Source organism: Neopelma chrysocephalum, unplaced genomic scaffold, assembly GCF_003984885.1.
Source record: "Neopelma chrysocephalum unplaced genomic scaffold, ASM398488v2 Primary Assembly neopelma1_74, whole genome shotgun sequence".
Lineage (NCBI taxonomy): Eukaryota > Metazoa > Chordata > Aves > Passeriformes > Pipridae > Neopelma > Neopelma chrysocephalum.
The window spans coordinates 9,532,434-9,557,064 of NW_020897735.1; the positions used below are offsets into that span (position 1 = coordinate 9,532,434).

At 46.0% G+C, this 24,631-nt stretch overlaps 1 protein-coding gene and 1 long non-coding RNA gene across 5 annotated transcripts in view; one reads left to right on the forward strand and one right to left on the reverse strand.

Annotated features, from left to right (window-relative positions):
- The window catches only part of NR6A1 (nuclear receptor subfamily 6 group A member 1), a 58,385-nt gene extending 38,987 nt beyond the window's left edge, over positions 1-19,398 (reverse strand). The window contains exon 1 of the mRNA XM_027687547.1: positions 19,344-19,398. Coding sequence (XP_027543348.1) covers positions 19,344-19,386 — 43 coding nt within the window. The 5' untranslated portion in view covers positions 19,387-19,398. The remainder of the gene's footprint in view (positions 1-19,343) is intronic.
- Positions 61-23,959, forward strand: LOC113969610. 4 transcript variants are annotated; one of them, XR_003534905.1, is made up of 5 exons: positions 61-168; positions 13,000-13,028; positions 13,481-13,546; positions 21,533-23,679; positions 23,854-23,959. It is a non-coding gene; the product is annotated as an uncharacterized LOC113969610 (long non-coding RNA). The 4 variants fall into 4 exon arrangements; XR_003534902.1 differs by having other exon boundaries at positions 21,533-23,959; XR_003534903.1 differs by lacking the exon at positions 13,481-13,546 and having other exon boundaries at positions 18,888-23,959.
- Positions 23,960-24,631: the final 672 nt, after the last annotated feature.

Consider the following 24,631-nt stretch of genomic DNA (forward strand, 5'->3'; position numbering starts at 1 on the left):
GCGGCGGCCGCGGGGGCTCGGCGGGGTCCGGCCGCCTTCCCGCCCCGCCCGCACCGCGACGGGGCCGCCGCCGCTGCTGCTCCGCCTCGGCGGCCGCCGGGCCGCCCGCAACTTGTGGGGGGAGAGCGCCAGCCCAGCGCCGAGCCGTGCCCGGGAGCGCCCCGCCAGGTAAGGCGTTAATCCGAGTGCCGCCGGGCCGGGGGGAGCCGCCGGGGGGGCGGGGGTCGCGCTGCGCCCCGACCCGCCGCCGGGGCTTTTTTTTTTTATTATTTATGTTTTATTCTTCCAGTCTCATTTCTGCACGTGCTCCTTTGTTCTCCAACAGAAGCGCTTTTTTTTTTTTTGCTATGTGTACATAGATATATATATATGTTATATCCGTTAATGTAACGCAGCTGGAGCAGCCGCTCCCCGCCGGTACCGGGGGAGGGGGGAACAGGCAGCACCCCCGCTTTATTCCCTCCTCCCCCGGTGAAGAAGCAGAAACTCGAGCGATTCCGCGGCGCCGAAGTTGCTCGCGGGTGCGGGTCGGTAACCAGACACGCGTGTCGCCCGAGGGCTGGCGGGGAGGAACTGAGCCAGACGGGGACACAAAGGAGGGGGGCAGCCCCAGACACGCCGTCCCCGCCCCGCGGCGGCAGCGCCCGGCACCGCCGGGCCCCGGGCGGGGACGGCCAGAGGGAGACGAGCCCCCGGACCCCCTTTTGTCTGGCCCCGGTGGCACCTGCGGGGGCGAGCGCTCGGCCGCCCCGCCCGCGGACACTATCGCGACCGGCGACAGCTTCGCGACAGTCGTGGTGGTGGGAGAGGGGTGAGAGACAGCCCCGGCGTCGGGGTCTCGTTCTGCGGCCGTTCGGGGCTTGATTCCATCAGCCTCACGTTAATTACCAAAACCACTGAAAATACAAAAAAAGCTGCAATAAAATGAGCCCCCACGTGCAGTATACCTCCAATTCTTGCTGTCATACCCGATATTTTTCTTATCATAACTTGTTGTAAAAGAAATGTAACATATTTCTCTCAGACTGTCGGCAGTGATTAACTGTGACGCTTGCAATGGACTCTGTATACAACATCTAGAAGAAATCTAACGTCTTTGCCCCTCCAGACCATCTGCAGTGACTTACTGTGACGCTCACAATGGGCTCTGTATAAGATATCTAAGAGAAATTTAACTTGTTTTCCCCCCAGACCCTCTGCAGTGATTAGCTGTGACACTTGGGCTCTGTGCACGATAAAAGGTGGTCAATGTACACTTAAAAATCTGGTATTGTCTAAGAAAATAATTTTCATAAACTTTTCCTATCGTTTTCTCAGCGAAAACAGCCCATTATGAAAGCTCTGAGTAGAATTCCTCCACAAGTTCAGAAAGTTGAGAAGGGGGATGATTTACCCTCCTTGTTTTGTCCAGGGACGCGAGATAGCAGATTTTAAGAGTGAATAAGTATTAAAAGGAGCATTAAAAGTGTGTTTCCCAGCGGTGTGCTCCCCGCAGCCGCCGCGCAGAGCAGCCGGGCAGCGCCTGCAGCTCCACGCAGAGCAGAGGTTATTCACATGGCTGTTCGAGAAACTCCATTCATATCTCTGACTACCTGGATTTGAATAGAAACCAGACAGCAATTCTTTGGTCCCAGCCACTATTCGCCCCGCTGGACAATAGAGATTTGTTAGCACACAGGCACAAGCCCTGGGACACAAAGCTGGAGGCAGCAGAGATAGGGGCTTCACTGCACAGGAAATTACAGCTTTTGATGCACTGTTGGCAGGTCTGTCGGTTCAGAACAGCAACATGCCTGTGCCATGTTTAAGAGCTCCTGACTGCCATTTTTAACCACCTAGAATGTCATAAAAGCTTTATTGTCGCAGTACATAAAATCACGAAGTCCATATGGTTACTTTTCAGCTGCCCCGGGTCTGGAAGGCAGAAGTATGATCTGGCTGGAGAATTTAATTTGGGGAGTGTGGGGAGGGGGAAATTAAAAGAATTTGAGGACAGAAAACCTCAAAGTGTTTATAAAAGCAGAGATTTGTTACCGAGGCAGCTGATGTCTAGCTTGAGATGGGGTGGTGTTCTAATAGACTTGTTTTAGTGGTGGCTGTAAGAGGATGAGGCTGGACAGCTGATTTCATCCTAAAAGGTTCAGTAAATTTACTCCATGCAGCTCCAGCACCAGCTGTGGAGGAGGACATCGCTCAGTTGTGTCAACTTGGCAAACACCAAAATAAATAAGAAAAACCAAAGCGCTCAGTGTCTGGTACCTCCCATTTCCCCTGCTTTCCCCCCAGTCTGGAGTTAAAGTGAGAACTGCTCGGAGACTGGGCTTTAATCCGCTGATTGGAGCCAATGAGCAGAAATTATTGAGATTAGAAACCCAACCAGCGGGTTTTATTAGCTGAGAAGCCAACCCCTCGCTGTGCGCGGCGCCGCGGCCGGGGCAATCCTCACCCAAGGAGCAGGAGGCTTGGGGCTGGTCCTCCTCTTATTTTTTTTTTTTTTTGTATTTTTCCATAAATCGTCCCTCCTCTACCACCTCAGTGCCACATAAAACACCTGGACCAATGGGATTTTAAGGCTCTTAGAATTCTCCCAGGCACGCAGTGTCAGGGTGTCTCTAGGTGGGAGCGTCGCTGTGAGCGCAGCGGGAATGGGATGACTTGGCTCTTCTTCACCCAGGAAGAACAATGAAAGTGAGAGTTGTTGTATATTGCATTTGGGAAATGCGTGTGTTTGTTATGAGCAGCAGAGACACAAAGCATTATAGAATACAGAAACAAACACTGGGCTGTTTATGTCCATATTAAGCACGTTTTATCAATGCAATCGTGAGCTCGGGAAAAGGGGAAGAATTTTAAAGTGAGGAAGGTCCATTTTCCAGAGTATTTGGGAGACACCTGGGAAGAGCAGTGCTGATGCTCTGCACCAGCCCGTGAGACAGATGATGGACTTGCTTCCACTGCTCCTCTGAGCAGTAGGACAAAAAAAAGGCTGGATGACTAAACCAACACACTCTTAAAAGAGGTGCTACTTGTCTGATTAACAAACACCCGCTCATGTGAGGGGCTGGCTCATAGAATTTTCAGCTGCTATATCAGAACATTAGAAATACAAATATGAATGTAAATACTTTTCACAGGAGTCAGTTTTGTCTGAGCAATTATATAATTTCCTTGAATTCTCCTCCTGATGGAGTACAATGGCTTGGCTGTATTACTTCTCAGTAAAACTTAGGTGATAAGAATCAGGCTAGATTACAATCAAGCTACTTTGATTTTTCTTTCTTGCTGGTACTGACAAACCCACAAGGACCTAGCTAAAATAAGCCTTTGGACAAAAATATTATTATTTTTAATAAATGTAAGGATATTGATGGCTTTCTCTACAAAGCACTTTTAGATGAAATTCCATGGTATTCTTAAAATACAGCAACTTTTCTGTTACCTGTAAGACTGCTAATTCACCTAGATGCTGATTTTAAAACCTACCCCTTGAAAGTGCTGCCTAAAAAAAAACGTGCTGAAAAGTTAAATTCTGTCCTTGCAATTGCGTTGTAAGAGTTTGAGTACCTGTTAAGGAGATAGTTTTGAATGGAAACCAGAACATTAAAGGTTGGCAAAAAGAACTGCCTAATCAAAACAGCCACAAGAGGAATGTCTGGGCATAACCTGCCCCCGACAACATCCACAGACTCAGCCTGGACATGGGAATAATCCCGTCAGGCACATAAGAAAAGGATGTTGATGGCTCTTCTTATGTGGTCAGGGTTTATTTAAACTGCACATAGAAATAACAGATAATTCCAAAGTCAGTTTTCCCAACTCCAGTTATGGCTGTTCCAAGGGAAAGCTTAAAAAGCCTGGACCAGTAACAGCCTTGGAAGTTGCAGTGTATAATCCCGCCACTAAAATACAGTATTGCATTACAGGGTTGGTTGCCAATAAAAATGTGTCAGGTATGCTGAGATCTCACAATAGACTTGGCAATTTAACAAAAAATGTGGAATCCTAAGAATTTCATTTTATCTTAATAATAGCCAGCAGATGCTGTAATCGTTTCAAACCCACAGCATTGATTAATGGCACTCAACAGTTTCAAATGTTAAGAACTCAAAAGACAACGATTGGGTGTTTTGATGTTAAGGGTAACATGGAAGCATGTGTTTCCCTGAGAAGCACCATGGACATACAGACTGGTGACATCACCTTTTCAAACAGACTTCAGTCATTCCTGCTCTCCCTGTTCTGCCTGAGAGTAGCTCAAACCATCTGCAGCTGCCCTGAGCCGTAACACAAAGAAATGAACCCAACTGCCAGGAATGACCTGGGTAAAACTGCACATTTCCACGTGCCCACTGCTGCATCCCAAACCCAAGAACCCTCCTGCATGAGCAGTTAATTGTGCCACCTAAATACACACGTGGGTGAATGAATATTGCAGGAAGCCTGGGAACGGGAATTCTGCCGCCCGGCAGCAGGTCCCTCTCCACCATTCCTGCTTTGGGATCCTACCCAGTTGGGGTTACTCAGACCTGTGGTTAACCCGTGTTTCCCTCGGAAAGGCCAGACAGTCTGGGCTGCGATGCCGAGCTGTGATTAAGGGCAGGGGAACGCAGCGGGCGGGCTGGACGGGCACGCGGAGCGGGAACGTGCCCGCCCGGGGCACTGCCCTGGGCTCTGCAGCACAGCTCCAGCTGCTCTGGCACACGGTGACAGGGACTGTGAGCCCTGCTGTGGCTCCAGCCCAGGCACGGTGAGCCCCAGCAGTAACACAGCCACTGCCTGTCCAGTACAGGCACATTGAAACAGAACTGGTCCAGCAAGCCATAGGTTATCCATGTTATCCACCCCAAACATTCCAGCAATACGGGGACTGATTCTTAACTCGCTAACCTAAATCAGTTTATAGTTTTCTTGAAAAATACCTTGTCATAGGAGCGTTTGAGGCTTTCCTACTTCGTTTCTTTTGGGCTTTGACCGTAATTATTTTAGCACAAGAGCGCACATCCCTCTCCTCTCGTGTGCCACCCGCAGTGCCTCTGTAAACAACGCTGCATCTCCAGCCTGGTGTCATGACCAAAAAGGATCCGTCTGGGCTGTGAGCAGAGGTGGTCAGGGTTTCACCACACTCTGCAATTCCCAGTCTCCCATATTTACATTTCCAGCTGCACGCACGCAGTGCCCCGGAGTGGCAGCAGCTCCATTTACATAACCAGAGCTGGGTACTCGTGCTGAGCTGAGCCCCCCAGTCCAGGCTGGGAGAGCTCCCACCTCGCCAGAGAACACTGGGAGAGGCTGGGGGGAGCCCACCAGGGCCTTACAGAGTGTGGGTATGCGGGGACATAAAACCCTCCCCTGGAACTGGGCGAAATGAATGGCTCCTGGTAGTCAGATTTATTTCTTTAGGTGGAGCCTCAAATTCAGATTTTTAAGATGATCAACACGTTTGCAGACAAGGTTCACCTTAAAAAGATTCCTAGTTATAAAACAGAATGCGTTCAAGTTTGCCATATATTTTTTTCCTGCTAAAGATTTAAATATCATGTGGCTTTAGCTTTCTTTCTGTTCACTGAATATCAAGGTCAATTAGGAATGATGTCTGGCTAGTACTCTCAGAGCAGATTAGACAGTTGCATCAAAAACTAGGACCATGTATAGGTCATCTGTTACTGTGACCTAGATTTCTGAGAATCTGTTCAATTTGTTTTATTGAAAATGTGGTCCTCTCTCAGTTCTGTTTCTCATAGCAAACCTCTCTGTAATAGCAAAAAATAGCTTTATTAGATACTTACAGACATTGCTTACTACTTCTGCTAAGACACAAAGAAAATCAAATCCATGCAGCAGACCTGTGCCTGTCATCCATTTAATTTTAAAATAACTTAAGGTTCTGAAAGGCTTATGCCTTATAATCTAAAGCATTTGGTCCACATGCCAAATACTAAGCAATCTGAAATACATAATAGCTTAGCTGCAGCTTTGTTTGCCCTATTTAATTCATTTTTTACCCTCAGTAACCAGTGGGTAGATGCAATATTTCCACAGTCTACTTTGGAAAAGAAGAACATACAGAAATATTTGAGTGAGCCTGTTTTGTTTGTATCTGTGTGAGCTCTGTGGTGCCCAGGGAGGAGAGCTGGTGTGGATTGCCCAGATCCAGAGGTCCCTCCCAGACCCACCTGTTTACTGGGGATAAGGATGGTGCCATCTGAATCCTGACACTTTACAGCACATCCACCTATGCCTGCTGGGTTGTCATTCTGAAACCACATAAAAGCAGATTTCCATTTGGAACATTTTATGACAAATTTCCTCTCCTCTCACAGCTCTTAATTGTTCCGGTAGAAACCAATTACTGGAACAGAGATCGTGCAAACCCCCCTCGTGTTGGTGTAAGTGTTGGGAGAGGGAAGGGCTGAAGGTGCATCTTAAAATATTAGAAACTATTTTCAAACACCAATGAGTTCAGTGCTGAAACTATAAAAATATTGAAGTGATTGCAGAACCCACAATCCAAAGACCAGATCTGGGCATTATCATCATCCTCAGTCTCTGTGGCTCATCATGTTGGGGTACAGAGCACATCTGGAACACTCGTGCTCTCATGATACCCCAGGACAAAAGGCTGGCAATACCATCAAACAGCAGGAGAAAGGACACCAAAAAAAAAAGAAAAAATGCCAACAGATTGAGATTCACAAATTAAAATCTGCAGTACATCCCTCCCTCATACATCGTACTTAGGAAATCTGTTCCCATTTTTTCAAAATTCTAAAGCCAGTTCTACCAACTCATCTGAATTTTATACTACTTTCATATTCAAACTTTTATGTGCATCTCACAGCACACTGGGACCAATTTATTTTATAGGCAAGATAAAACCCGGCAATATTTGGGTGACGTTATCCAAAGATCATTCTTCTAAATGAACATAAGTACATTTTCTCCTTTTTGTTTCACATGATGGCTGCATTTAAATAGGCTAAATGTATAATTCAGAGAAGAATGGCTGAGTCCTGCTCACCTGGGGGTCATATCCACATCCATCCAATATTTAAAAGCACACAAAAGCAAAGAAATTAAATATATAAGAGGCGGGGGAGGAAGTCTTTCTTCCAGCAGAATATTTGCCTGGTAACCAGATAGAAGAGACCGCCTCTTTTTTTTTCCCCCAAATCACAGTTAGTTGTTCTACAAGAGTCTTTGAAGACACTTCTATTTTAAATTTTAACACCTGAAGAACATTTAAAGATGTGCTGCTCTGGCTGAGCCGCACACAGAGCAATGGGAGGCAAGTCCCACAGAAACATGGTTGAAACTCTCGAAGCTGGTGCTGTTGTGATCAAGGCACATTCAGACCATTTGTAAACAAGGCTGAATGAATTTGGTGTGAAAATGGGAACAAACAGCAACGAAACACAGTGGAAATGCATCCATCGTGTGGATGGGACCACGTGCAGGGCGTGAGGACGTGTTTCCCTGACAGCACAGAGCACAGACATCGGGGCTTTGTGGCACTGCCCTGGCTGAATGGGAGGAACCACAGCCAGGAGACAGGAGTCAGGATCCTGCAGAGGTTCAGGGACATCAGCACTTGTTCAGCTCACAAGGAAGACACGCTCGTGGAAGGAATAACGCTGGGAAGGGATAAGAAATCTCACAACCTCTGGGAGGAGGAGGAGGAGGATGGGGAGGATGGATCCTCACCTACTTTTTTCCTGCTCATTACAATGTCATTGTAATGTCATTTTCTTTGCTTCAGTTATTTACAGTTATTGGAAGTAAAATCTTTATTGCACTGGGTGTATCATGATGTGGAGTCTGACAAGATGGCAACGTAAAACTGACCTGGAGGTGCCACACTGCCAAAACTGAGCCAAAAAGTGAGATTTTACAGGTGTTTCTTTTGAGAAGAACTCCAAATCTTGAAGTCTAACAGATGAGAATTGCTGGATTATAAAGCTGAAAAACAGGAACTAATTATCTTCAAAGGGACAGTAACCCACGAATCAGGAGAAGACATTATGATTATGAAAAGCAAATCCTTCATTGGATTGCTCTCCATCCGTACAACTTCCCAAGAAGATAACCTAAGCTTTATCCACCTGGAATTGCTAATATTTCAAACAGTGAATTAAACATAAAAGTCCCAGTTAGCATATGAAAAAAAAAAAATCTCTATTTTTGTAGTGTTGGATATGATCCCCTGTATGAACAGGGGATTCTACTGGAGTCATGTCCCCAGTCTGGAGTCCCAGGAAGCCACCTCTGAAACATCCTGCTCAGGAATGGGCAGCAGGGATCATACTTTAGTGTAGTCTTTAGAGATCAACCCATATAAACACAACAAACCCCTCCAATTTCTCTCCCCATTACTCTGCAGTGTATTTTCCCCGTTTGCCCACTGCACGTGCAGGTTCTGGGCGTGTCTTCAGTATCTCACAGGGAGAACTGAAATGGTGCCTGTAAAACACACCCCAGGGGTGGGCATGGTGGCACTGCCTCACCCAACCAAAGGAGACCCTAATGCCAAAGCCATTCTCATCTCCAGCTACATGACACATCCCAGAAGCAATAACAAGGGCATCACTCTGACCTTTGGGACCAAGGAGGAGAACCTACGGTGCTTCCTGCCCTCCCTGAGACTGGCTAAGTCCAGCTCGTTCCAACCTCAGCACAAAAAGGCAATTCCCTGCAAAAGAAGAACTAATTTTTGTGAAGACTCTCAGACTGATGGCTCTGCCAGCAATCCCCAAAATGCTGAAAGGCAGAAAACAATCTCGGTAACAGAATCATCTGCAGTTGGGATCGTCTCTCTCCTTCCCGAAACCGAGGCACAGGAACTATGCCTGAATTCACAGCTAATGGGAAATCTTTTGATCTTCACAGACACAGAGCTACCAGCCAAGAACAGTGAGCACAGGAGGATCTTCTGAAGAAGCACTTATCCTGAATTCACCAGCACAACGACTGTAACGTGGCCTGGGTCTGGAGCAGTGCAGTGCTGCAGTGATGGGGAACTGTGAGCATGTTTAATACAGCAGAAGAGACAATGTTATTTATATCTCCCAAAGCTGCTTACCCAGCGTCAGATGTGCCAGGGCATAGTGCAACTGCAGGAATCCATCAGGAGGACACCTGAGATTCCTCTCCATTAAAAGTGATGGATCTAACACAGCCGATCATCTTCCTGGCAACAAATGTTATCTTAAAAGACAAGGGATAAAAGTTCACAGGGAAGCTGTGCAAATTCATGAGGAGAAAAAGGCATTCCTGGTGACTGAAGGTACAGAAGCCTGTCTCCAGAAGTCTCTGTGTGTTAAAAAACGTCTGGAAGACAGAAGATGATTAGCAGGAAACGTGCGAGCTTCTCCTCCTTGTATCTTTCTCCAAACATCCATTAGCCACTGGTTTGACTGTACTTTAAGAGTCAGAACTGCTTTATTGATTGCAGCCAACAGCTGCAATTCAAAAGTGGTCCCAAACATCAAGGTAGTTTTTCCCAACAAAGACAATTTCTGAAGTTGTGTGAAATGGGATGATGACACTGTCACTGAGACATCCGGGGCCAGGTCAGTTCTGTTCCGTGCAGGTACAAACAGCTCACAAATGCAGCCTCCTCCAAACCCATCCCTGATGGGTCTGCTCAGAACATCCCTTGCACCACCCTTGGGGTGCTGGGAAGCTCTTACAGTCCTGAAGAAGCTCCTTATCCCCTGCCCAGCCCACCTGGGTGAGACTGTGCTCAGCCTTTGGGAATGTGCTGTAGAGGCAGACAGGGCTCGAGTCATCGTGTGTCCCATCCCTTCCCTTGCACAGAAACAGTTCTGGAGACAGGACAGCGAGCTGGAGTCTAATCCAGGGTGATCACTGCTGTGTAAGTAGGTCAGCAAGGAAGCTCCTGCCCATGGTCATTCATGTCTTCCAGCCCCCACCACCCTCCTCACTACAAGCAAATGTGACAAACACTTCCTTTAGCAGGCTACAGGAGATGGAGGGTTTGATTCTGAGGGCTTGCATGTGTGTTCTAGAGAGATAAAACAAGTTGTGCTTAAAAAATACAACTATTGCACCATTTGAATGGCTCAGAAAGAGTTCAGTAAGGTGCTTAAAAAAATACACGGCATCTCATTACTCAGCCTGGGTTGTCAAGTTGCAGATGCTGACTAGCTCACTCACAAATGCCTTATTTTAAAATATTACCATGTTTGGCAAAACCAAAATAATTTTGCTTTTCTGCTAAAATGACTTGCTGAGCCTTAGCCTAATATTTTTCAAGAATAAGGAGTGTCTAGTATAATTTTGCTGCAAAATCTCATCCCTGTAGGTCAAAAAAGTTTCCCAGTCCTTCATATGCTTTCATATGAACAGAAGTTCATACCCCGAGTTTCTGAAGAGTCATTTTTCCCTGCTAACACCTACTGCCAAGGTTCTGCTTCCCCCCTGTGAAGACAGACCCATTCCCAGGCCCAGGACAGGGTTGCTGTGCTCTAACTGGCTCATTTGTGCAGGTAAAGAGATTAACAGACAGGACAGAACTCCTGAGCCTTCGCTGTTCTACCTCAGAGAACTCTGTTTTACTGGTGACAGTCTTTCTGATTATTTAATTGCTCTCCACTCATCCTCTCAGAAACCTGTTCAGCTCAGAGATGTCTTTAGGGCCAGAACTGGATAAAGTATCATTTCAGCAATTTCAGGAGAACTAAATGCAGATGCACCAGCCTCTGTTCCTGTTCAATATTTCATTGTTTGCACAGTAGTAAGACTCAGATTGAGCACACACATGCAGTTAATTATCTCCATGGCAAGTACTGCTTCATGCAGCCGAGTCCTTTATCCTCACACATGGTCTGTATTCCTTGTTCCCAAACATGTAACTTTGCATCTGACTGTACTAAAGCATTCATTTACACTTGATTTATCTAGAGATCCAAATTTGTGTCACTTTTCTGTCTAAAAAACCCCCAAATCTGCTAAAATGGGATAGTGCATTTCTCCCAGGCCAGTAACCTCGGTGCTTTAGGACGTGGCCAACAGTCACTCCAAGGCTGTGCCAACTGGATCGAGTTCCCACTTGGAATTGCACTGAGACCTCCCTGTTTGTCATTTGTTAATCCTTTTAACATTTGCCACAGCAAATTTGTATCATACCAGTTTAAATTGTCATTCGGTATTAAGTCAAACACCTTACAGAAGTCTAGGGTATGATGCATCCACAAGCAAGCTTGTCAACTCAGAATGAGATCAAAAGAACTTGATAAGTCCTCCATAAATCACTGGAAACTGGTATTAACAGCATTTCTCTCAGGTCCCAGAAGAGCTCTGCATTTATTTTCTCTAGGATCACCACCACAGCACTACGTCCTAAAGGGGCAAATGGAACAGACTGGAAACTTTGTGCCCTGATTTCCTGTAGTCCCAAGACTTGTCAACTGTCAGACCAAGGAATTTTTGGACAGTTAAAAATAATCTCCAGTGCTAATTGTAGAAGACTGCTGAATCTGAAGTGTTTGGCCATGGCATTGCTACTTAAAACACCCAAATTGCAATGAAACAGCAATAACTAAAATTACTGCCAGCAATTCCATCCTTGTGTCTCCCCAAGGTGTATTTGTGTGCTTACCCTGCTGAAGTCATTTACCTTGACAAAGAAAACACATTTTTATATTACAGTTAAAGCTTGTCCCAGGACAAAGCAAATGTGCTTGCACATGGCATTTACATGGATGCTCCAGGCAGGCAGTGAGACACTGTCATGTGCTGAGCAGAGTCTTGGCCCCCATTTCCATCCCTGGGGTCACACACCTCCCTTGTGAGAGTCACAGCTACAGCACAGGGGCTGGGAGAGGAAGGGAAGCTGCTTTACTACCAGATGCATATGTTAAATTTATTTAGTGATACTTCAGGGCAGTGCTGCTGGGATTCCTGCCCTGCTATAAATAAAAGCCTTATTGTGAGGAGCTAATAGAATGATTGAATTAGGGTGTAAGAATTGTTCAGGCGCCGTAAATACCCAGAGCACCAGAAACATCCACAAAATTAACTAAATCCTGTCCTCATAACTCGAGTTACCAGGTTTAACCTCTTTGTTTCAGGGTTTGTATGCAGATTTTGAGGGAAACCATTTTCTTTGTACAGAAATCCACTCTCTCTACTGTAAGTTGAAAGAAAACCCCGCATGCTCTGAATGTACAATATTTTCATTGTAAAGGTCTAGGCAGCAGTCACTGCCTCCCTGACTGGTGCCATTACACTGGTGAGCTCACAGGGATCCCAGTTTACAAGGCATTCCACGCACAGAACTAACAGAGTGGGGCTTTAAGGGACCCCTGCCCCATGGCCCCCTGCCTCCAGCATCTGGAGGGGGTGTCAGCTCCACCTAATGCTGTTTTCCTGACAGAAAATAATAATTAAGCAATAACAGTAGAGGTGGCAGATGTCAGCTCCGGGCTGGTTTTGGTGCTTCCTAAGCAAAAGAAGTCTGAGAGGAAGGTATGTTAAGGTTCAGTGCAGGCTGTAACTTTTGCAGTGTGCCTTGCACATATTGCCCACTTAGTGTTTCCAGAGAACTGTTTTATCATTTCGGAATCTGTCCAAAAATCCAGCTTGATGGAGAGCTTTGAACTTTGCAAGGGGGAAGGAGCGTACAGCCAGGATATAGAAATAACATGTACAGTTTGTTTTCAACATTCAGAAGAAATTCAAGCTCTGAAATCACGAAAGGAGAAGATGAAAGTTACCGCCTCAAAGGTCAGTGGAGGTATAAAACAAGGAAGAAGTAGTGAACTGAGAAAAAAGCCTCTCTCACAATGCAGTTTAAATATAAACACACTGTTTTGGTTTGTTAAAACCAAAATTTCATGCTTCACTTGAACTCAGTTTCCTTGATTTATGTTATACCCACCACATGTAGTCACCCTCCGCTCTGGGACACTCCCGAGGCTTAACACTCAAGGCTGAGCACTGCTTGTGATTAATTCAAATTGTCTTTGTTCTTTCCACCAGCTCCTACTCCAAAAGACGGCAAGAAAAAGGTGAGACTAATTTTTCGGAGAATTCTTTTGATTTTCAGTATCAGTTGATGTTTAATGATACCATTAAAATCAATCAGTTTAAGTGCAGACTGCAGCCTGTATTCCTGGAGCGAGATTGCTTCAAGTACTTTATTAGACAATACACTTACTGTTAAGTTACATGTATTAGCTCAGGATGTTCAGAGAGACACTTATCATCCCTACAACAAGAGAAAATACTCCGAATTTAAAGCAACTCTCCGGAATTTAAGCTGTAAGTTATCCCCATGGACTCTGTAGGCTCCACTTCAGTCACAGTAAATTTATTTCAGATACAGCAGCAGATTTAATTTTTAACAAACAAACCGCAAATAATTCCTCCCTCAAACCATGCAAGCCAGGTGGAAAAGGTGGAGATAATTAGATCCAATATAGAGACTTAAAGAGAATAAATCCCATTTTCCTCTTTTCAGGGGAAAGAAGAGAGGGGACAGGAGCTGTAGAAATACAGAGACAGAGATTATGCACTCCATGAAGAAGTAGGTCCCCTGCTCTCACTTCTGTTGGTTTAAAGTTATAGGTGCCCCCATAACTTTATTATTTTTTTAAGTGAACTTTATAAAGGAATCCGAATCAGTATAAACACCCTTAGTTGCAGCTATTGAGAATATGAATATCCACAGGAGGAAAGGCTTTTCCACAACTGCAATTCTGATACATTCAAAGCTGTTTCAAGGAACACTAAGTCAACTCAGCATCCATAACCAGTGTTACACTTCTGCAATTCATTAGTCCTTGTGGTTCCATTTCGTAATTAAAATACTTTGCAGTTTAAGACTTTACAATAAAGAATGTGCAGTCCTCAGCAGTGTTTCCACTGCCAGTCTATGGAAAACATATGCATGGAAAATATGTACAGTGCATGTACACAGCCATCCTTGGATAGCTTCAGTGAACATTCAACGCTGTCGGTGAGTTTGAGAACTAGAAAAAACCATCGACCGTTGACTGTACCTTGAGGTTTATCACAAACCCTCTGTTGAATGGAAAGCCTGAACCTTCAGAGATTTCACATGTGGTTGCCATTAACAGGTCGTGATTTACAGATTATATTAAGAGCTACGGAGGTTGAGTTTTTCCAGTTCTTACTTTCTCTAAAAGTGAATTGGTGCATAAGAAATGTTTGTTTTCTCTTAAAAAAAAAAATTAAAACTTTATACTGGAGCAGAATTTCCACAGAACAGGGCATGAGAGCAGTGGAAGGTTTTGTATGGGCAGCACAAAAGCAGGAACATATCCGCACCATATGGTACACTTGGAAACAAATCTGAGCGTGGTGTACGTTCAAAATAGCAGAATACAGGCCAGACCAGGAGGGAAACCTCGTTTCCATTTGGGCTGGCAACTTGAGCTTCGCTGGAAAAAGCTCTGGAATGTCAGTTCATTTGCTCGCAGGAACCTGTGCTGGATTTCAGCAGCTGCTCACCGGGAACGCCGGGCAGGGACCGGCTCCCTCCAGGCTCCCTCCCGGATCCCTCCCGGCCAGGCCCAGCTGCTCCCGCTGCTCCGGCTGTCACCTCCCAGCCAGGCAAGCAAGGAAACACCCTCCTTCTGAAAGGAACGGAAAGCCAAGGACTGGGACACCTCAGTGGTGCCTTCGGAGGGTGCAGGCACTTGTTTTGCCCCCATGGGACTGCAGAACCCATGAAACACCGAAAGGATGTGCCAGGGAATGTTGTCTTGAGCTGCTCTAGAAGGAGATCTTGTAACATCTATCATTCTGCTTCTGTACACAGTCACAGATGGGCAGGATTAATGAAAGAGATACCTGTCTGAGGCCCAAGAGAAAGCACAGGCTGTTGAAACTTAAGGCTGTTCCCTCCAAGCACACCTGGCATCTTTATGTGCGTCTATCAAATGACCAGGGGGCATCAAACAGGCCTTTGTGTCAGTAGGAGGGGGTTCAGCTGGTAGTCACCTCCACCATCAGAGCCTTCCTGCCATCCAGGAGGTCTGACAAATCCTGAACCATGCAGAGTTCAGCATCTGAAGCAGCTGCTCGAAGTGATGAACCACTTGCTAAGAGCAGTGGGTACCTCAGGAATGGTGGTGGGGTGGTGGTTCTTTCAACAGCCAAGCAGCAGCCTCAGGGGGGACATGATAAATGCTCTCAAGCAGGATGTCTCATGCTGGTGTACTGTGAATACTCCTGGGATTAGGCCCAGCCCTCACTGAGTTAGAAAAAATTGTGCTTCTAAAGAATTTTCGGAAAATAATTTAAATGCAAGAATAGGGAAAGTTCAGTGAATGTGCCATTTTCAAGCCCTTGGTGTACGCAGTCAAGAACCATAAACTTCAAACCAGGTGTTCCCAGCTGCAAAAATCTGTAGTAAAGTGGATTAACCAAGCAAAAATAACCACCTTTAAAAAAAAAAAAAAAGGGCAATTTATGTTACTTTTAAGGTAGTTTCTCAAGAAGATTCTACTGCTCTCCCAGTCAAAGTGTGCTTGCCAGAGCCACCAAGACTCTGAGGAGCCCTGGAATAGCTGTACATCCTGAGGTCAAGGTGACTGCAAAGGGACTGTTCCCTGTGACAACACCCTCCCAGCAGAGCAGCATCTTCAGCACCTCATGGCTGCAATCAACATTCATTGCTGTCGGTGGGTTTTCATTTCTATCAACTCACTGATCAATGAATGCAAACTGCGGACCAGCCAGCCAAGGACCAGCCTCCTACAGCCAAGGACCAGCCTCCTACAGCCAAGGACCAGCCTCCTACAGCCAAAGCCATACAGGCTCGTATGGCCTGGGCAGTTTTCTGGCAAGAGAAGCAACAGTTTTGCCAAAGAAGTGCTTATATCCAAGTTCTGCCTCCCAAAACCATGCAAGGCAGGTCTATGGCTGTGCCATTATCCCACCAGGGAGGTTCAGGACATGCCATCCAGCTCCTTCATGAGCAAGTATGAGTGCTGAAAGCATTATATAACTTAAGAACTGCACAGGGATTTTTAAAGGGGCAGAACAGGTGAGGAACTAACTCAATTTTAATAAAAGTTACACCCAGTTGGTAAATATCTCGCTTTCAGTAAAGTGTAAACTTACAGCTTTACCTGGTTATAGGAAATGAAAGTTCCTCTAAGTGAGCCCAGCTATGGAACAGCACTGGGTCCTACAAAGTGACCAGTGAGATGAGGAAGGACTGAGGCTGTGGGGCTTTGGATTGACAGGGCAGGATTGGGACAGAGCAAGGCAGGAAACAGCCACTGATTTAAGGTGCTGCTGCAGAGAACATTCTCCATGGCTGGGGTGGGCAGGGCCAGCTTTGATTATAGTGGAAAGGTTCAGGAGCTGGGGCTGAGTGCCTGGGGCAGGCAGGGAGGGACACACACATCTGTCTGCAGGACAGACAGAGCTGACACTGCCTTGACACAGAGGAGCAAGCTGTCAAGCTGCCCTCCAAGTATTTTTTAATGACTGGCATGACACAGCTGTGCCCAGGAATGCCACTGTGGCTGGGCAAGGCAGGAGGCCCCTGGGTTGTCCCCACACTCTGAGGAGGGGCCACTCAGACCAGGGATGGTGGACCCCTTCTGCTCAGCAGTGCTATCACTCAATTCCCTGTGCAGTAAAGGGTCCAAGCACTTCTCTTATGCCTTGTTTCCTCCTCCAGTTGTTTACAGGCTTATTCTGAAGCAGCCTGTTGAGGCACGCTGTGCTGATATCCCACAGGAGCCATCTCCCTCAGCTCGCTGTACAGTTCAAGTCAGAACAACTCACTAATGACTTTTAAACTCCAGTTTGGTGAATATTCAAAATAAATCTCTGTGCTTGTTCTGCTAAAACACTTGAACTTGTTCAATCTTACGCAGGAACAACTCCACCGAGTTCCACAGTTACACACTCACAGGTTGAACTTTGCAAAAGTGGAGTTTTAGGAAAACATCTCCCCTCTCCCTGAGCCTGACAGTGAAGGGCTCTGTTCAGTCACCCAAAGCGAGCACTTCCACCGACACCCTGGGTAAGTGTGGTGCTTTGATGGAGGGAATTTCCTACAGTAATGTAACAGTGAGCAGCCCAGAAGCACGGCTGCCAAATTGTTTTAACATTATCGAAACGAGAATGACTCATTTTTTATGCAGTTTGACATTTTGCCTTTGAAACCTCGGATTTTTCAGCATGCTTGGCAGGCTCCCTCGGAAGTGAGAGTGCACAGTTTGGATTTTTTCCAGCAACATCTTACATGATGTACAAGAAAGTACTTGTGTGTTATTTTAAACAGTCATTTCAGCCAACTGGTTTCCCCCACGTACAAAAAGTACAGAATACAGAAGTCCCGACAGAGGTGTTCATCTTTACTGCAAGGACACGTGAAAATAATTCACTGCAATTACTCTAAGACATTTCAGACAAACAGGGAAAAACTACAGTAATGGGGCCATCACCCTGTTTGCCAATGCACAACAAGCCAAAGGCTTCAGCAGACACTCCACAGATCTTAAAGATTCTGGATGCACAAATAAGCTTAAGAATTCATTTTCCTGCTCTGCTTTAAAAAAATCCTCAGGATTTTTTTTTTTTTTGCTTTAATCATGTTTGGTAATGAGACAGCAAGGGAAAAAAACCTACTAAGGGAAGACAGGTTAGCAGACATGTTCAGAATGTTTTTAAATCCATGCTTGGGAAGTTTTAGATGTTTGTGGCACCAACTGTTCACTCCCTACCAGAGCCACCCCCCCACAGCTCCGCCTGCCCCGGAGCACATCAGGGTGGTGCTGAGCACCAGCCACTGCAGACATGGGACAGCTGGGGCTGCAGAGCTCTGGGATCTGCCCCAGCAGGAATTGCCAGGGCTCATCTCTCCATCCTGGAGGCTCCAGCAGCCCTTCCAGCACTGCCAGGGACCCCCCTGACCCCGCTGCCCACCAGGTGCCCACCAGCACCGACGGGGGGATCGAAACACAGGGAGACATCAAAAGAACTCAAGGAGCTCGGTTTATTTAGTTTATCAAAAGTTTATATAAATATCTTCATAGGGAACAGATGTTTGACAAGCATTTTTCAGTTCAGCAAAAGATAACACATGAAAGCTGTGGCTAGACAAACTCAGAGCAGCAATAACATACAGTTGTTTAAGGGGAAAAGAGGGTCATTCAGCTCATATTGGACAGCTTTGCTCTTAGTATTGGCAGATACATTCTGCTGGGAGAATACTGTGGAAAAGTCAGTTTTGTTTTAATTCCCTTTAATGCAGGAGAGGCCTGAATGCAGTAAATCTGAGCTATGTCAGGCCACAAAGGCTCAACAGAATATTAGCCAATATATCAATATAAACTACACATCTCTAAATGACAAATTATTCTACATGTGCACGTGGAATTATCTGTTTCCACATAAAAATGATCAACTGCATGAAAACCTACAAAGGTGTGTTTTATTAATCAACAGGCAAATAACTGCACAGACATTTACAGCTGGGAGCCTGCCATGCCTGCATTCCACACAGCTGCTCTCATGGCAAAGGAGAACAGCTCCACAGATTCCCACTGTAGAGGAACCCCAGTTCTCCCAAGTCCACCAGCACCATGGCCCATGGAAGGGACAATGTCCTGGCTCTGGAGGGCTTTTGGCAGCTTGAACATCCGAGCGTTATTTCTGAAATGAGCGGTCTGAAACTGCAGATTTGAAAAATCCACAGAGTTCCCAGACAGTGAGAGGAGAGGCTGCCCTGAGTGAGGGGTTTGCAGAGGCTCAGCCCTCCCAGTCCCACCAGTCTGACAAGGGCCTGTTGCCATCTAGTGGATTCCACAGGCTGGTCCCTCCGCACAGCAAAGGCCACTAGATGGAGCGTTAAGAAGGAATTCTGAATTCCTGGTTTTTAGCTGTCCAGCAGCTCAGATTTTCAAAGTCTCCAAAAGTTACAGGCCCTGAATTACCGTGAAATTGCAGAGGATTCCACCAACTGCTCTCAGTTCCATGAGAAATTCCAGGCTCTACCTTTCCAAGTTTAATACTGAAACACCACAGATAAATAGTTCCCTGTCAGCAGAATTTACCATCACCTCAGGGGTTTATATCCCTCACATACAAGCATCTACTTCATTGAGGTACCTCTGGTGACAAAGGATCTTACACAACCTGCATTCTGCTGGTGGAAATAACCACGTACAGGCCTGGTCTGTGCTACTTTTGTGAAAAACACCTCATCAGCTCTCAGCTATGGGAAACTCCACTGCCATGATTAAGCATTAGCTCTAAAACTTCTTGAATTCACATCTTTGGATTATCTCAGAATGAGAAATTCCACCTTATCATGTGGCAAGAAAAGGGGTACTTACTGCCCATGGAGTTCATAGGGAGGACAGGAGAGGAGGAACTCATCTGCTCCACATCTGTAGCTAATGGGAAAGTGAAAATGAGAAAGATGTGATGTGCATGTTACCATGAAGTTTTTATTTTGAAAACTTTCATTTACACTTAAATTGAATATGCTTGTCTTTGGTCACCTGCTTTAGAAGCAGGTAGTTTTTAACAGCATCAGCCTTCCCTCTTTGGAGATATGTCCATCTCATCCACGTTATCTATAGATTTACTTTTCCAAGCAGTTGTACTGGCAATCTGTAATTTGTGATGGTTTGAGAGTATCAATTCAGAACAACTTCCAGCACAAAAATTCTGGATTACATCAGCTTTAAACTGCATTCAGACCATTACTGTGGAATGAAAAGACATGATGATCTCCCATCTGTGTCCAGTGCATTTTCAAAAGATTCCAGATAGGAAGAGAGATCCTCTTCCAAAGGCAGGCAAAATGCTGGTATTTGATCTGGAGCAGCATCAAAAACAAGTGTTTTTAAACACAAGACACTCCAAAGCCTTATTTTCTAACAGCTGAAAGAAGAAACAGAATTTCCTGCCTGTGTTTGCCAATGAAAAACCCCAAAGTCAGACTGTGATCCAAACCAAATGCCAGATGCCCGCTGTGTTTTGGGAAGGATCCACTTTTCCAGGACCCAAACCAGGAAAGACCTATCTTCCAGTAACAGGGTCAGTTTTAACCCAAAATTAGGTAAACCAAAGATACATTCTTTGGGGCTTGATCTCTGTGAAAAGACCACAACCCCTCTCAGCACATCACCACAGACACCAAAGCCAAGCAGATCAGTCTCCATCATTTTGGTGCTGGCAGATCCCACATAATTATATATTCTGTAACTCCTGTTTAGCTTTAAGACCCAGTAAATGCACATTACAAGTTACATTCCTAACCACAGAACACAGCCCCAGAAGCACAACTCCAGCCCACAGCCAGGCTGTGCTGCCAGCCCAAATCCTGCCTTTCACATTCCTGCAATTCCCATTTCTCTGGCAGGAGGCAGTTCCCCGAGGATCACTGTTTACACTGAAAAGTGCAAAGTTCTGCTCTAATTAGGCAAACCACAAACAAATGTAAACACTTCAGCAGACCGTTTTTACAGAACGTGAGAGCAGACACAGCCCCACCACACTGAGTTAATCCTCCTGCCGTGCCTTCCCACCTCTCCCAGCGCCTCGCCAGGAGCCTCCTCGGTGGAGCTGCTCACAGCCCAGAGCAGCAACAAACACAATCACAGATTTATTCAGCAATGCCCTGGGTCGTTCCCGTCCTATTCCCCTGTGAATTACCAAGGCATTTACTGCCTAGAACATCCACACATTCATTTATCATCTGGCTGTGCTCAGAAAGCTGCACGTGATGTGTCGCCTGCACCTTCCCAACAGGCACAATCCAGAGGACACTGCACGGGTCCGTGGTGTGCTCAGGGGAAAAAAGGATTTTGCATCTTCCCATTTTCCACCATAGTCTCCCTAATGTGGGAATTGCTGACCCTCCAGAGGATCTAGCAGCTCACACACTGTACATGTGTTTATAAGTTAAAAAGGACTCTTCATATGCAGGACAGACACTGCAGATCCCTGGGAAGAGTTTGGGACTTTTCCCTATCGAAAGCTACATGTGCTTTCACATACAGCCAAATTAAGCCAACAAATAAGTGCAGCTTAAAGTTACTTTTAATCTTCTACGAGTGGCAAGATTCAGCCAGTGTAGATTGAGCACTGAGCACAACTCAGCTCTCAGGAAGGCTGAAGGCCCAGCTCAGCAGATGGTCACTCAGGGGGTACCTGCTGCTCTGGCACACAGAGGTCACTGCCCAGCACGGGGGACAGATGGCACAGGGCAGGCACTGAGAGCCCATTGTGTGAGCAAAATCACTCGGGAGAAAGCTACACCTGCCAACATCTGGAATAGTTTATCAAGTATCATTCAAAAAGCAACTAAATATTGCACGTGCCTTCTGAAGAGAGATTTCTGAGCGGTGTTCGGAGAGAGACAGTGCAAATTCTTTTAAGTCCTTTAGGTTTAGATTATTCATGTTACAGGCTGCCAATAGCAAAGTGTAACTATTTCCCAGCTCTGCTTGGGAAGGATAATTTCAGTCCATGCTTGAAATTCTGTATTTTAACTATTTCTGATCCCTTCACCAAGGCAGACACTGCACTCACCACAGCCCGGCTGCTCGGGTTGGAAGGCAGAATTCCCTCCATGTCCTGCCCAGTGCTGCTGGAACCTGGTGATCCCACACCCAGGGCACAGAATATGGCATGGCTCTGGTATCAAAGAGTAGCAACACCTCAACACTTCTGTTCTTGTGTTACTGGCAGGTGGTATTTATAATGTATTAATCTCAAAATCACACTTAGATTTTTTTGTAAATGTATAAAAGCACAACTAATTATCCTACACCTGGCCTTGGATAGGAGCACTTAAAAATTTCTCTCAATATTAAAAGAATTCAAACAGCTCTTTATGAAGCATGGCAATGCTGATTTTGGTCTCTTATCCATAACCCCCTCCCCTCCAGCCCTTTTTACCTTCATAATGACATGCAACACATTAAACTCCTAAAATCAATTCAGCTAAGGAAGAGGAGATATGGATTAACAACCAGCTAAGATTTTGGAAACTGGTTTGCTCTAAGAGATGAAAAGGACAAAAGTCTGCTCAGCTATGAAGAGCAGCTGCTGCCAATACAAGTATTTACCCCCTGACCCCTCCTCTGCCCACTCAGTGAACAGTGCCAATTGTTTTCCTGTATTATACACTGTTTACAAGCCCTGAGTGGCATGAAAGGAATTAATAATTCAGCTCATGGAGCTGATGACCTTTATTGGGGTACCCCTATTTGCTGAGTAGGAATCAGAGCAAAAAGCTCCCTTGAAGCCACAGGGTTTCTTTAAGAGTTTTTCACTTTACAGCCTAATTGGCCACCATAACATAAATCAATTATTTCTCCTGTTTTAAGCAACAATGCTACCTATTCTCAACCCCTCGATTTCTAACTTCTCTTGTATCAAGCCAGGCCTTGTTCTTTGACTTTTACAATGGTCTGGTAAACACCCTGGCAAGGCCAGCCTGGAGAGCTTCGCAGGACCAGGAACATTTGGGAACACCAGCAAAAAGAGGTTATGCTATTTTGAACTCCTCTTGACCTTTGCCTGCCCTTGTCCCTGGTTATGCTAATTGAAGGGGTAGATGGGCTACTCCCAGAAATGAACTTAGCCTGAACCTGTGACACAGCATTGGACTTTGAAGATGAGTTGGGCACCCCCTCCCCAAAGGCTGTCACCTCACTACAGGAAGGGACAGCAGGTAAAACACAGGACCCTGAGCAGGGACACCCCAGGTGAGGGTGAGCAGAACGTGCTGACCCAGTGAGTCACATCACCTTCCCCTGTGCCCAGTCAGCTGCCAGGGATCAATGCCATGGATCCATGGGGCAGACCCACAGCTGTGCTTGTGGGGCTGCAGACAGAAGGACGTGGTCATAGCACAGCCTCCACAGGCACAGGGTATTCCAGATGTGACTCTGCCACATCCCACAGGAGGCACTCAGTGCTCCTCTCAACCTCCTGGCTCTCAGACCAGCACATGATGGGCTGTCACCACCACAAGCACATCCTGACTCCTTGTGAGGTTCTCCAGGACCCCAGGTCACCCTGCCGAGCTGCTCCCCAGCCTGGACCATTCCATGGGGTTATTCCATTCCAGATGCAGGACTTGGTGTTTGTCTCTGTTTAACTCTGAAGTTTCAATCAACCCTTTCCCTCAGGGTATCAAGGTCCTCCTGAACAGCAGCTGTGCCCTCATCGTGGTGTCATCTGCAAGTGTGACGAGTGTGTCCATCCCATCACTGACAAAATTGCTAAATAGTATTGGCCCTAATATTGACTCCCAAGCACAACCACAGCATAACAGGCCACCAGTTAGTGCTTGGACCCTTGACTGCCACCCTTTGAACAAAACAGCCCAGTTTGTCACCCAGTTTGTCTACAAGGGTGATATGGGAGAGACTGTGTCAAAAGTCTTGCCTAAGGTTAAAGTTAGTGACAAAACTACTGTCTCCTCATTCATGGCTCCAGTCATTTCACTGCAGTAGGAATGAGGCTGGTCAGGCATGATCTTCCCTTGGTAAACCCACAGTGACTGTTCCCAATTACCCTCCTATCCTTCAAGTGCCTGGAAGGGTCTTTTGGGAGGATTTGCTCCATACCCTTCCCACTGAAGGAATGAGACGAGGATGACCAGCCTGCAGTTCCCCAGAGCAGCTACTACTGAGCAGAGCCGAGTTAAAGGTGATTCATTGTCCCTTATCAGCTCAATTTTACTATACAGAGACATTCCTCCCCTTTCCCCTACATTGGGTAGAGCTTGCCTTACCTCAACACTGAAAACACACACTGTTTGCAGAAAGAAGTGGGAAGTAAGGTCATTGTGATAAATATTTTTACTCATTTTCCTTTACACAGAAAACAATCCCAGTTCCTGCTTACCAACAAAACTGAAAGGAAACCTACACCGAGTTGAATGTTCCATGAACCTGCACTGCGTTCCTCAATAAACACTCTACAGACATTGTTATTTTAAATGCCTGTTTACATTCCAGTAAAATTCTGTCAGCATGGTATCTGATTTATTGATGCCATCAAAAGTCACAGGATTCCTGACGTGCCTCCCGAGGCACAAAAATCAAAGCAGAAAGGAGCTGCACGTTGCTGTGGGATCAGCATTACCCCAGATGGGATGGGATGGGTTTCCAGAAGCCGCCTGTGTTTTCTGAGGCAGAGCACAGTGTGCCCTTCTGGAAAGCTGGTGCTTCCCTGGGAGATTTAGCAGGCTCTGCTCCTGGGAAAAATGAGGTGGTGTGGATGGAAGTGCCATCCACAGCCAGCCCTTGGTGACAGCAAGGTGCATCAGGGCAGCTCATTCCTCTAAAGGGGGCTCATACACATTTGCATCTTATTTTACACTTTTAGGCTACCAAAAGAGCAAACTTCATACACAGTCAAGCAGCAAAGCTTTTTAGAAAAATGATGATGATGAAAAGAGCCTCGAGGCATGTCCTAAAATAAAAGTGATCATCTGTTTCAAATCCAGTGCCTCTCAGCATGCAGTGCCCCATCCCACGGGCTTTGGCCCTGGGCATAAAATTTTGCATCCTCTCTACCTGGAGAACGTTTTGGTTGACCAGGATATTGCCCACCAGGCAGCCCAGCCTACTCCAATACTGGAAGATCAGTTGCATAA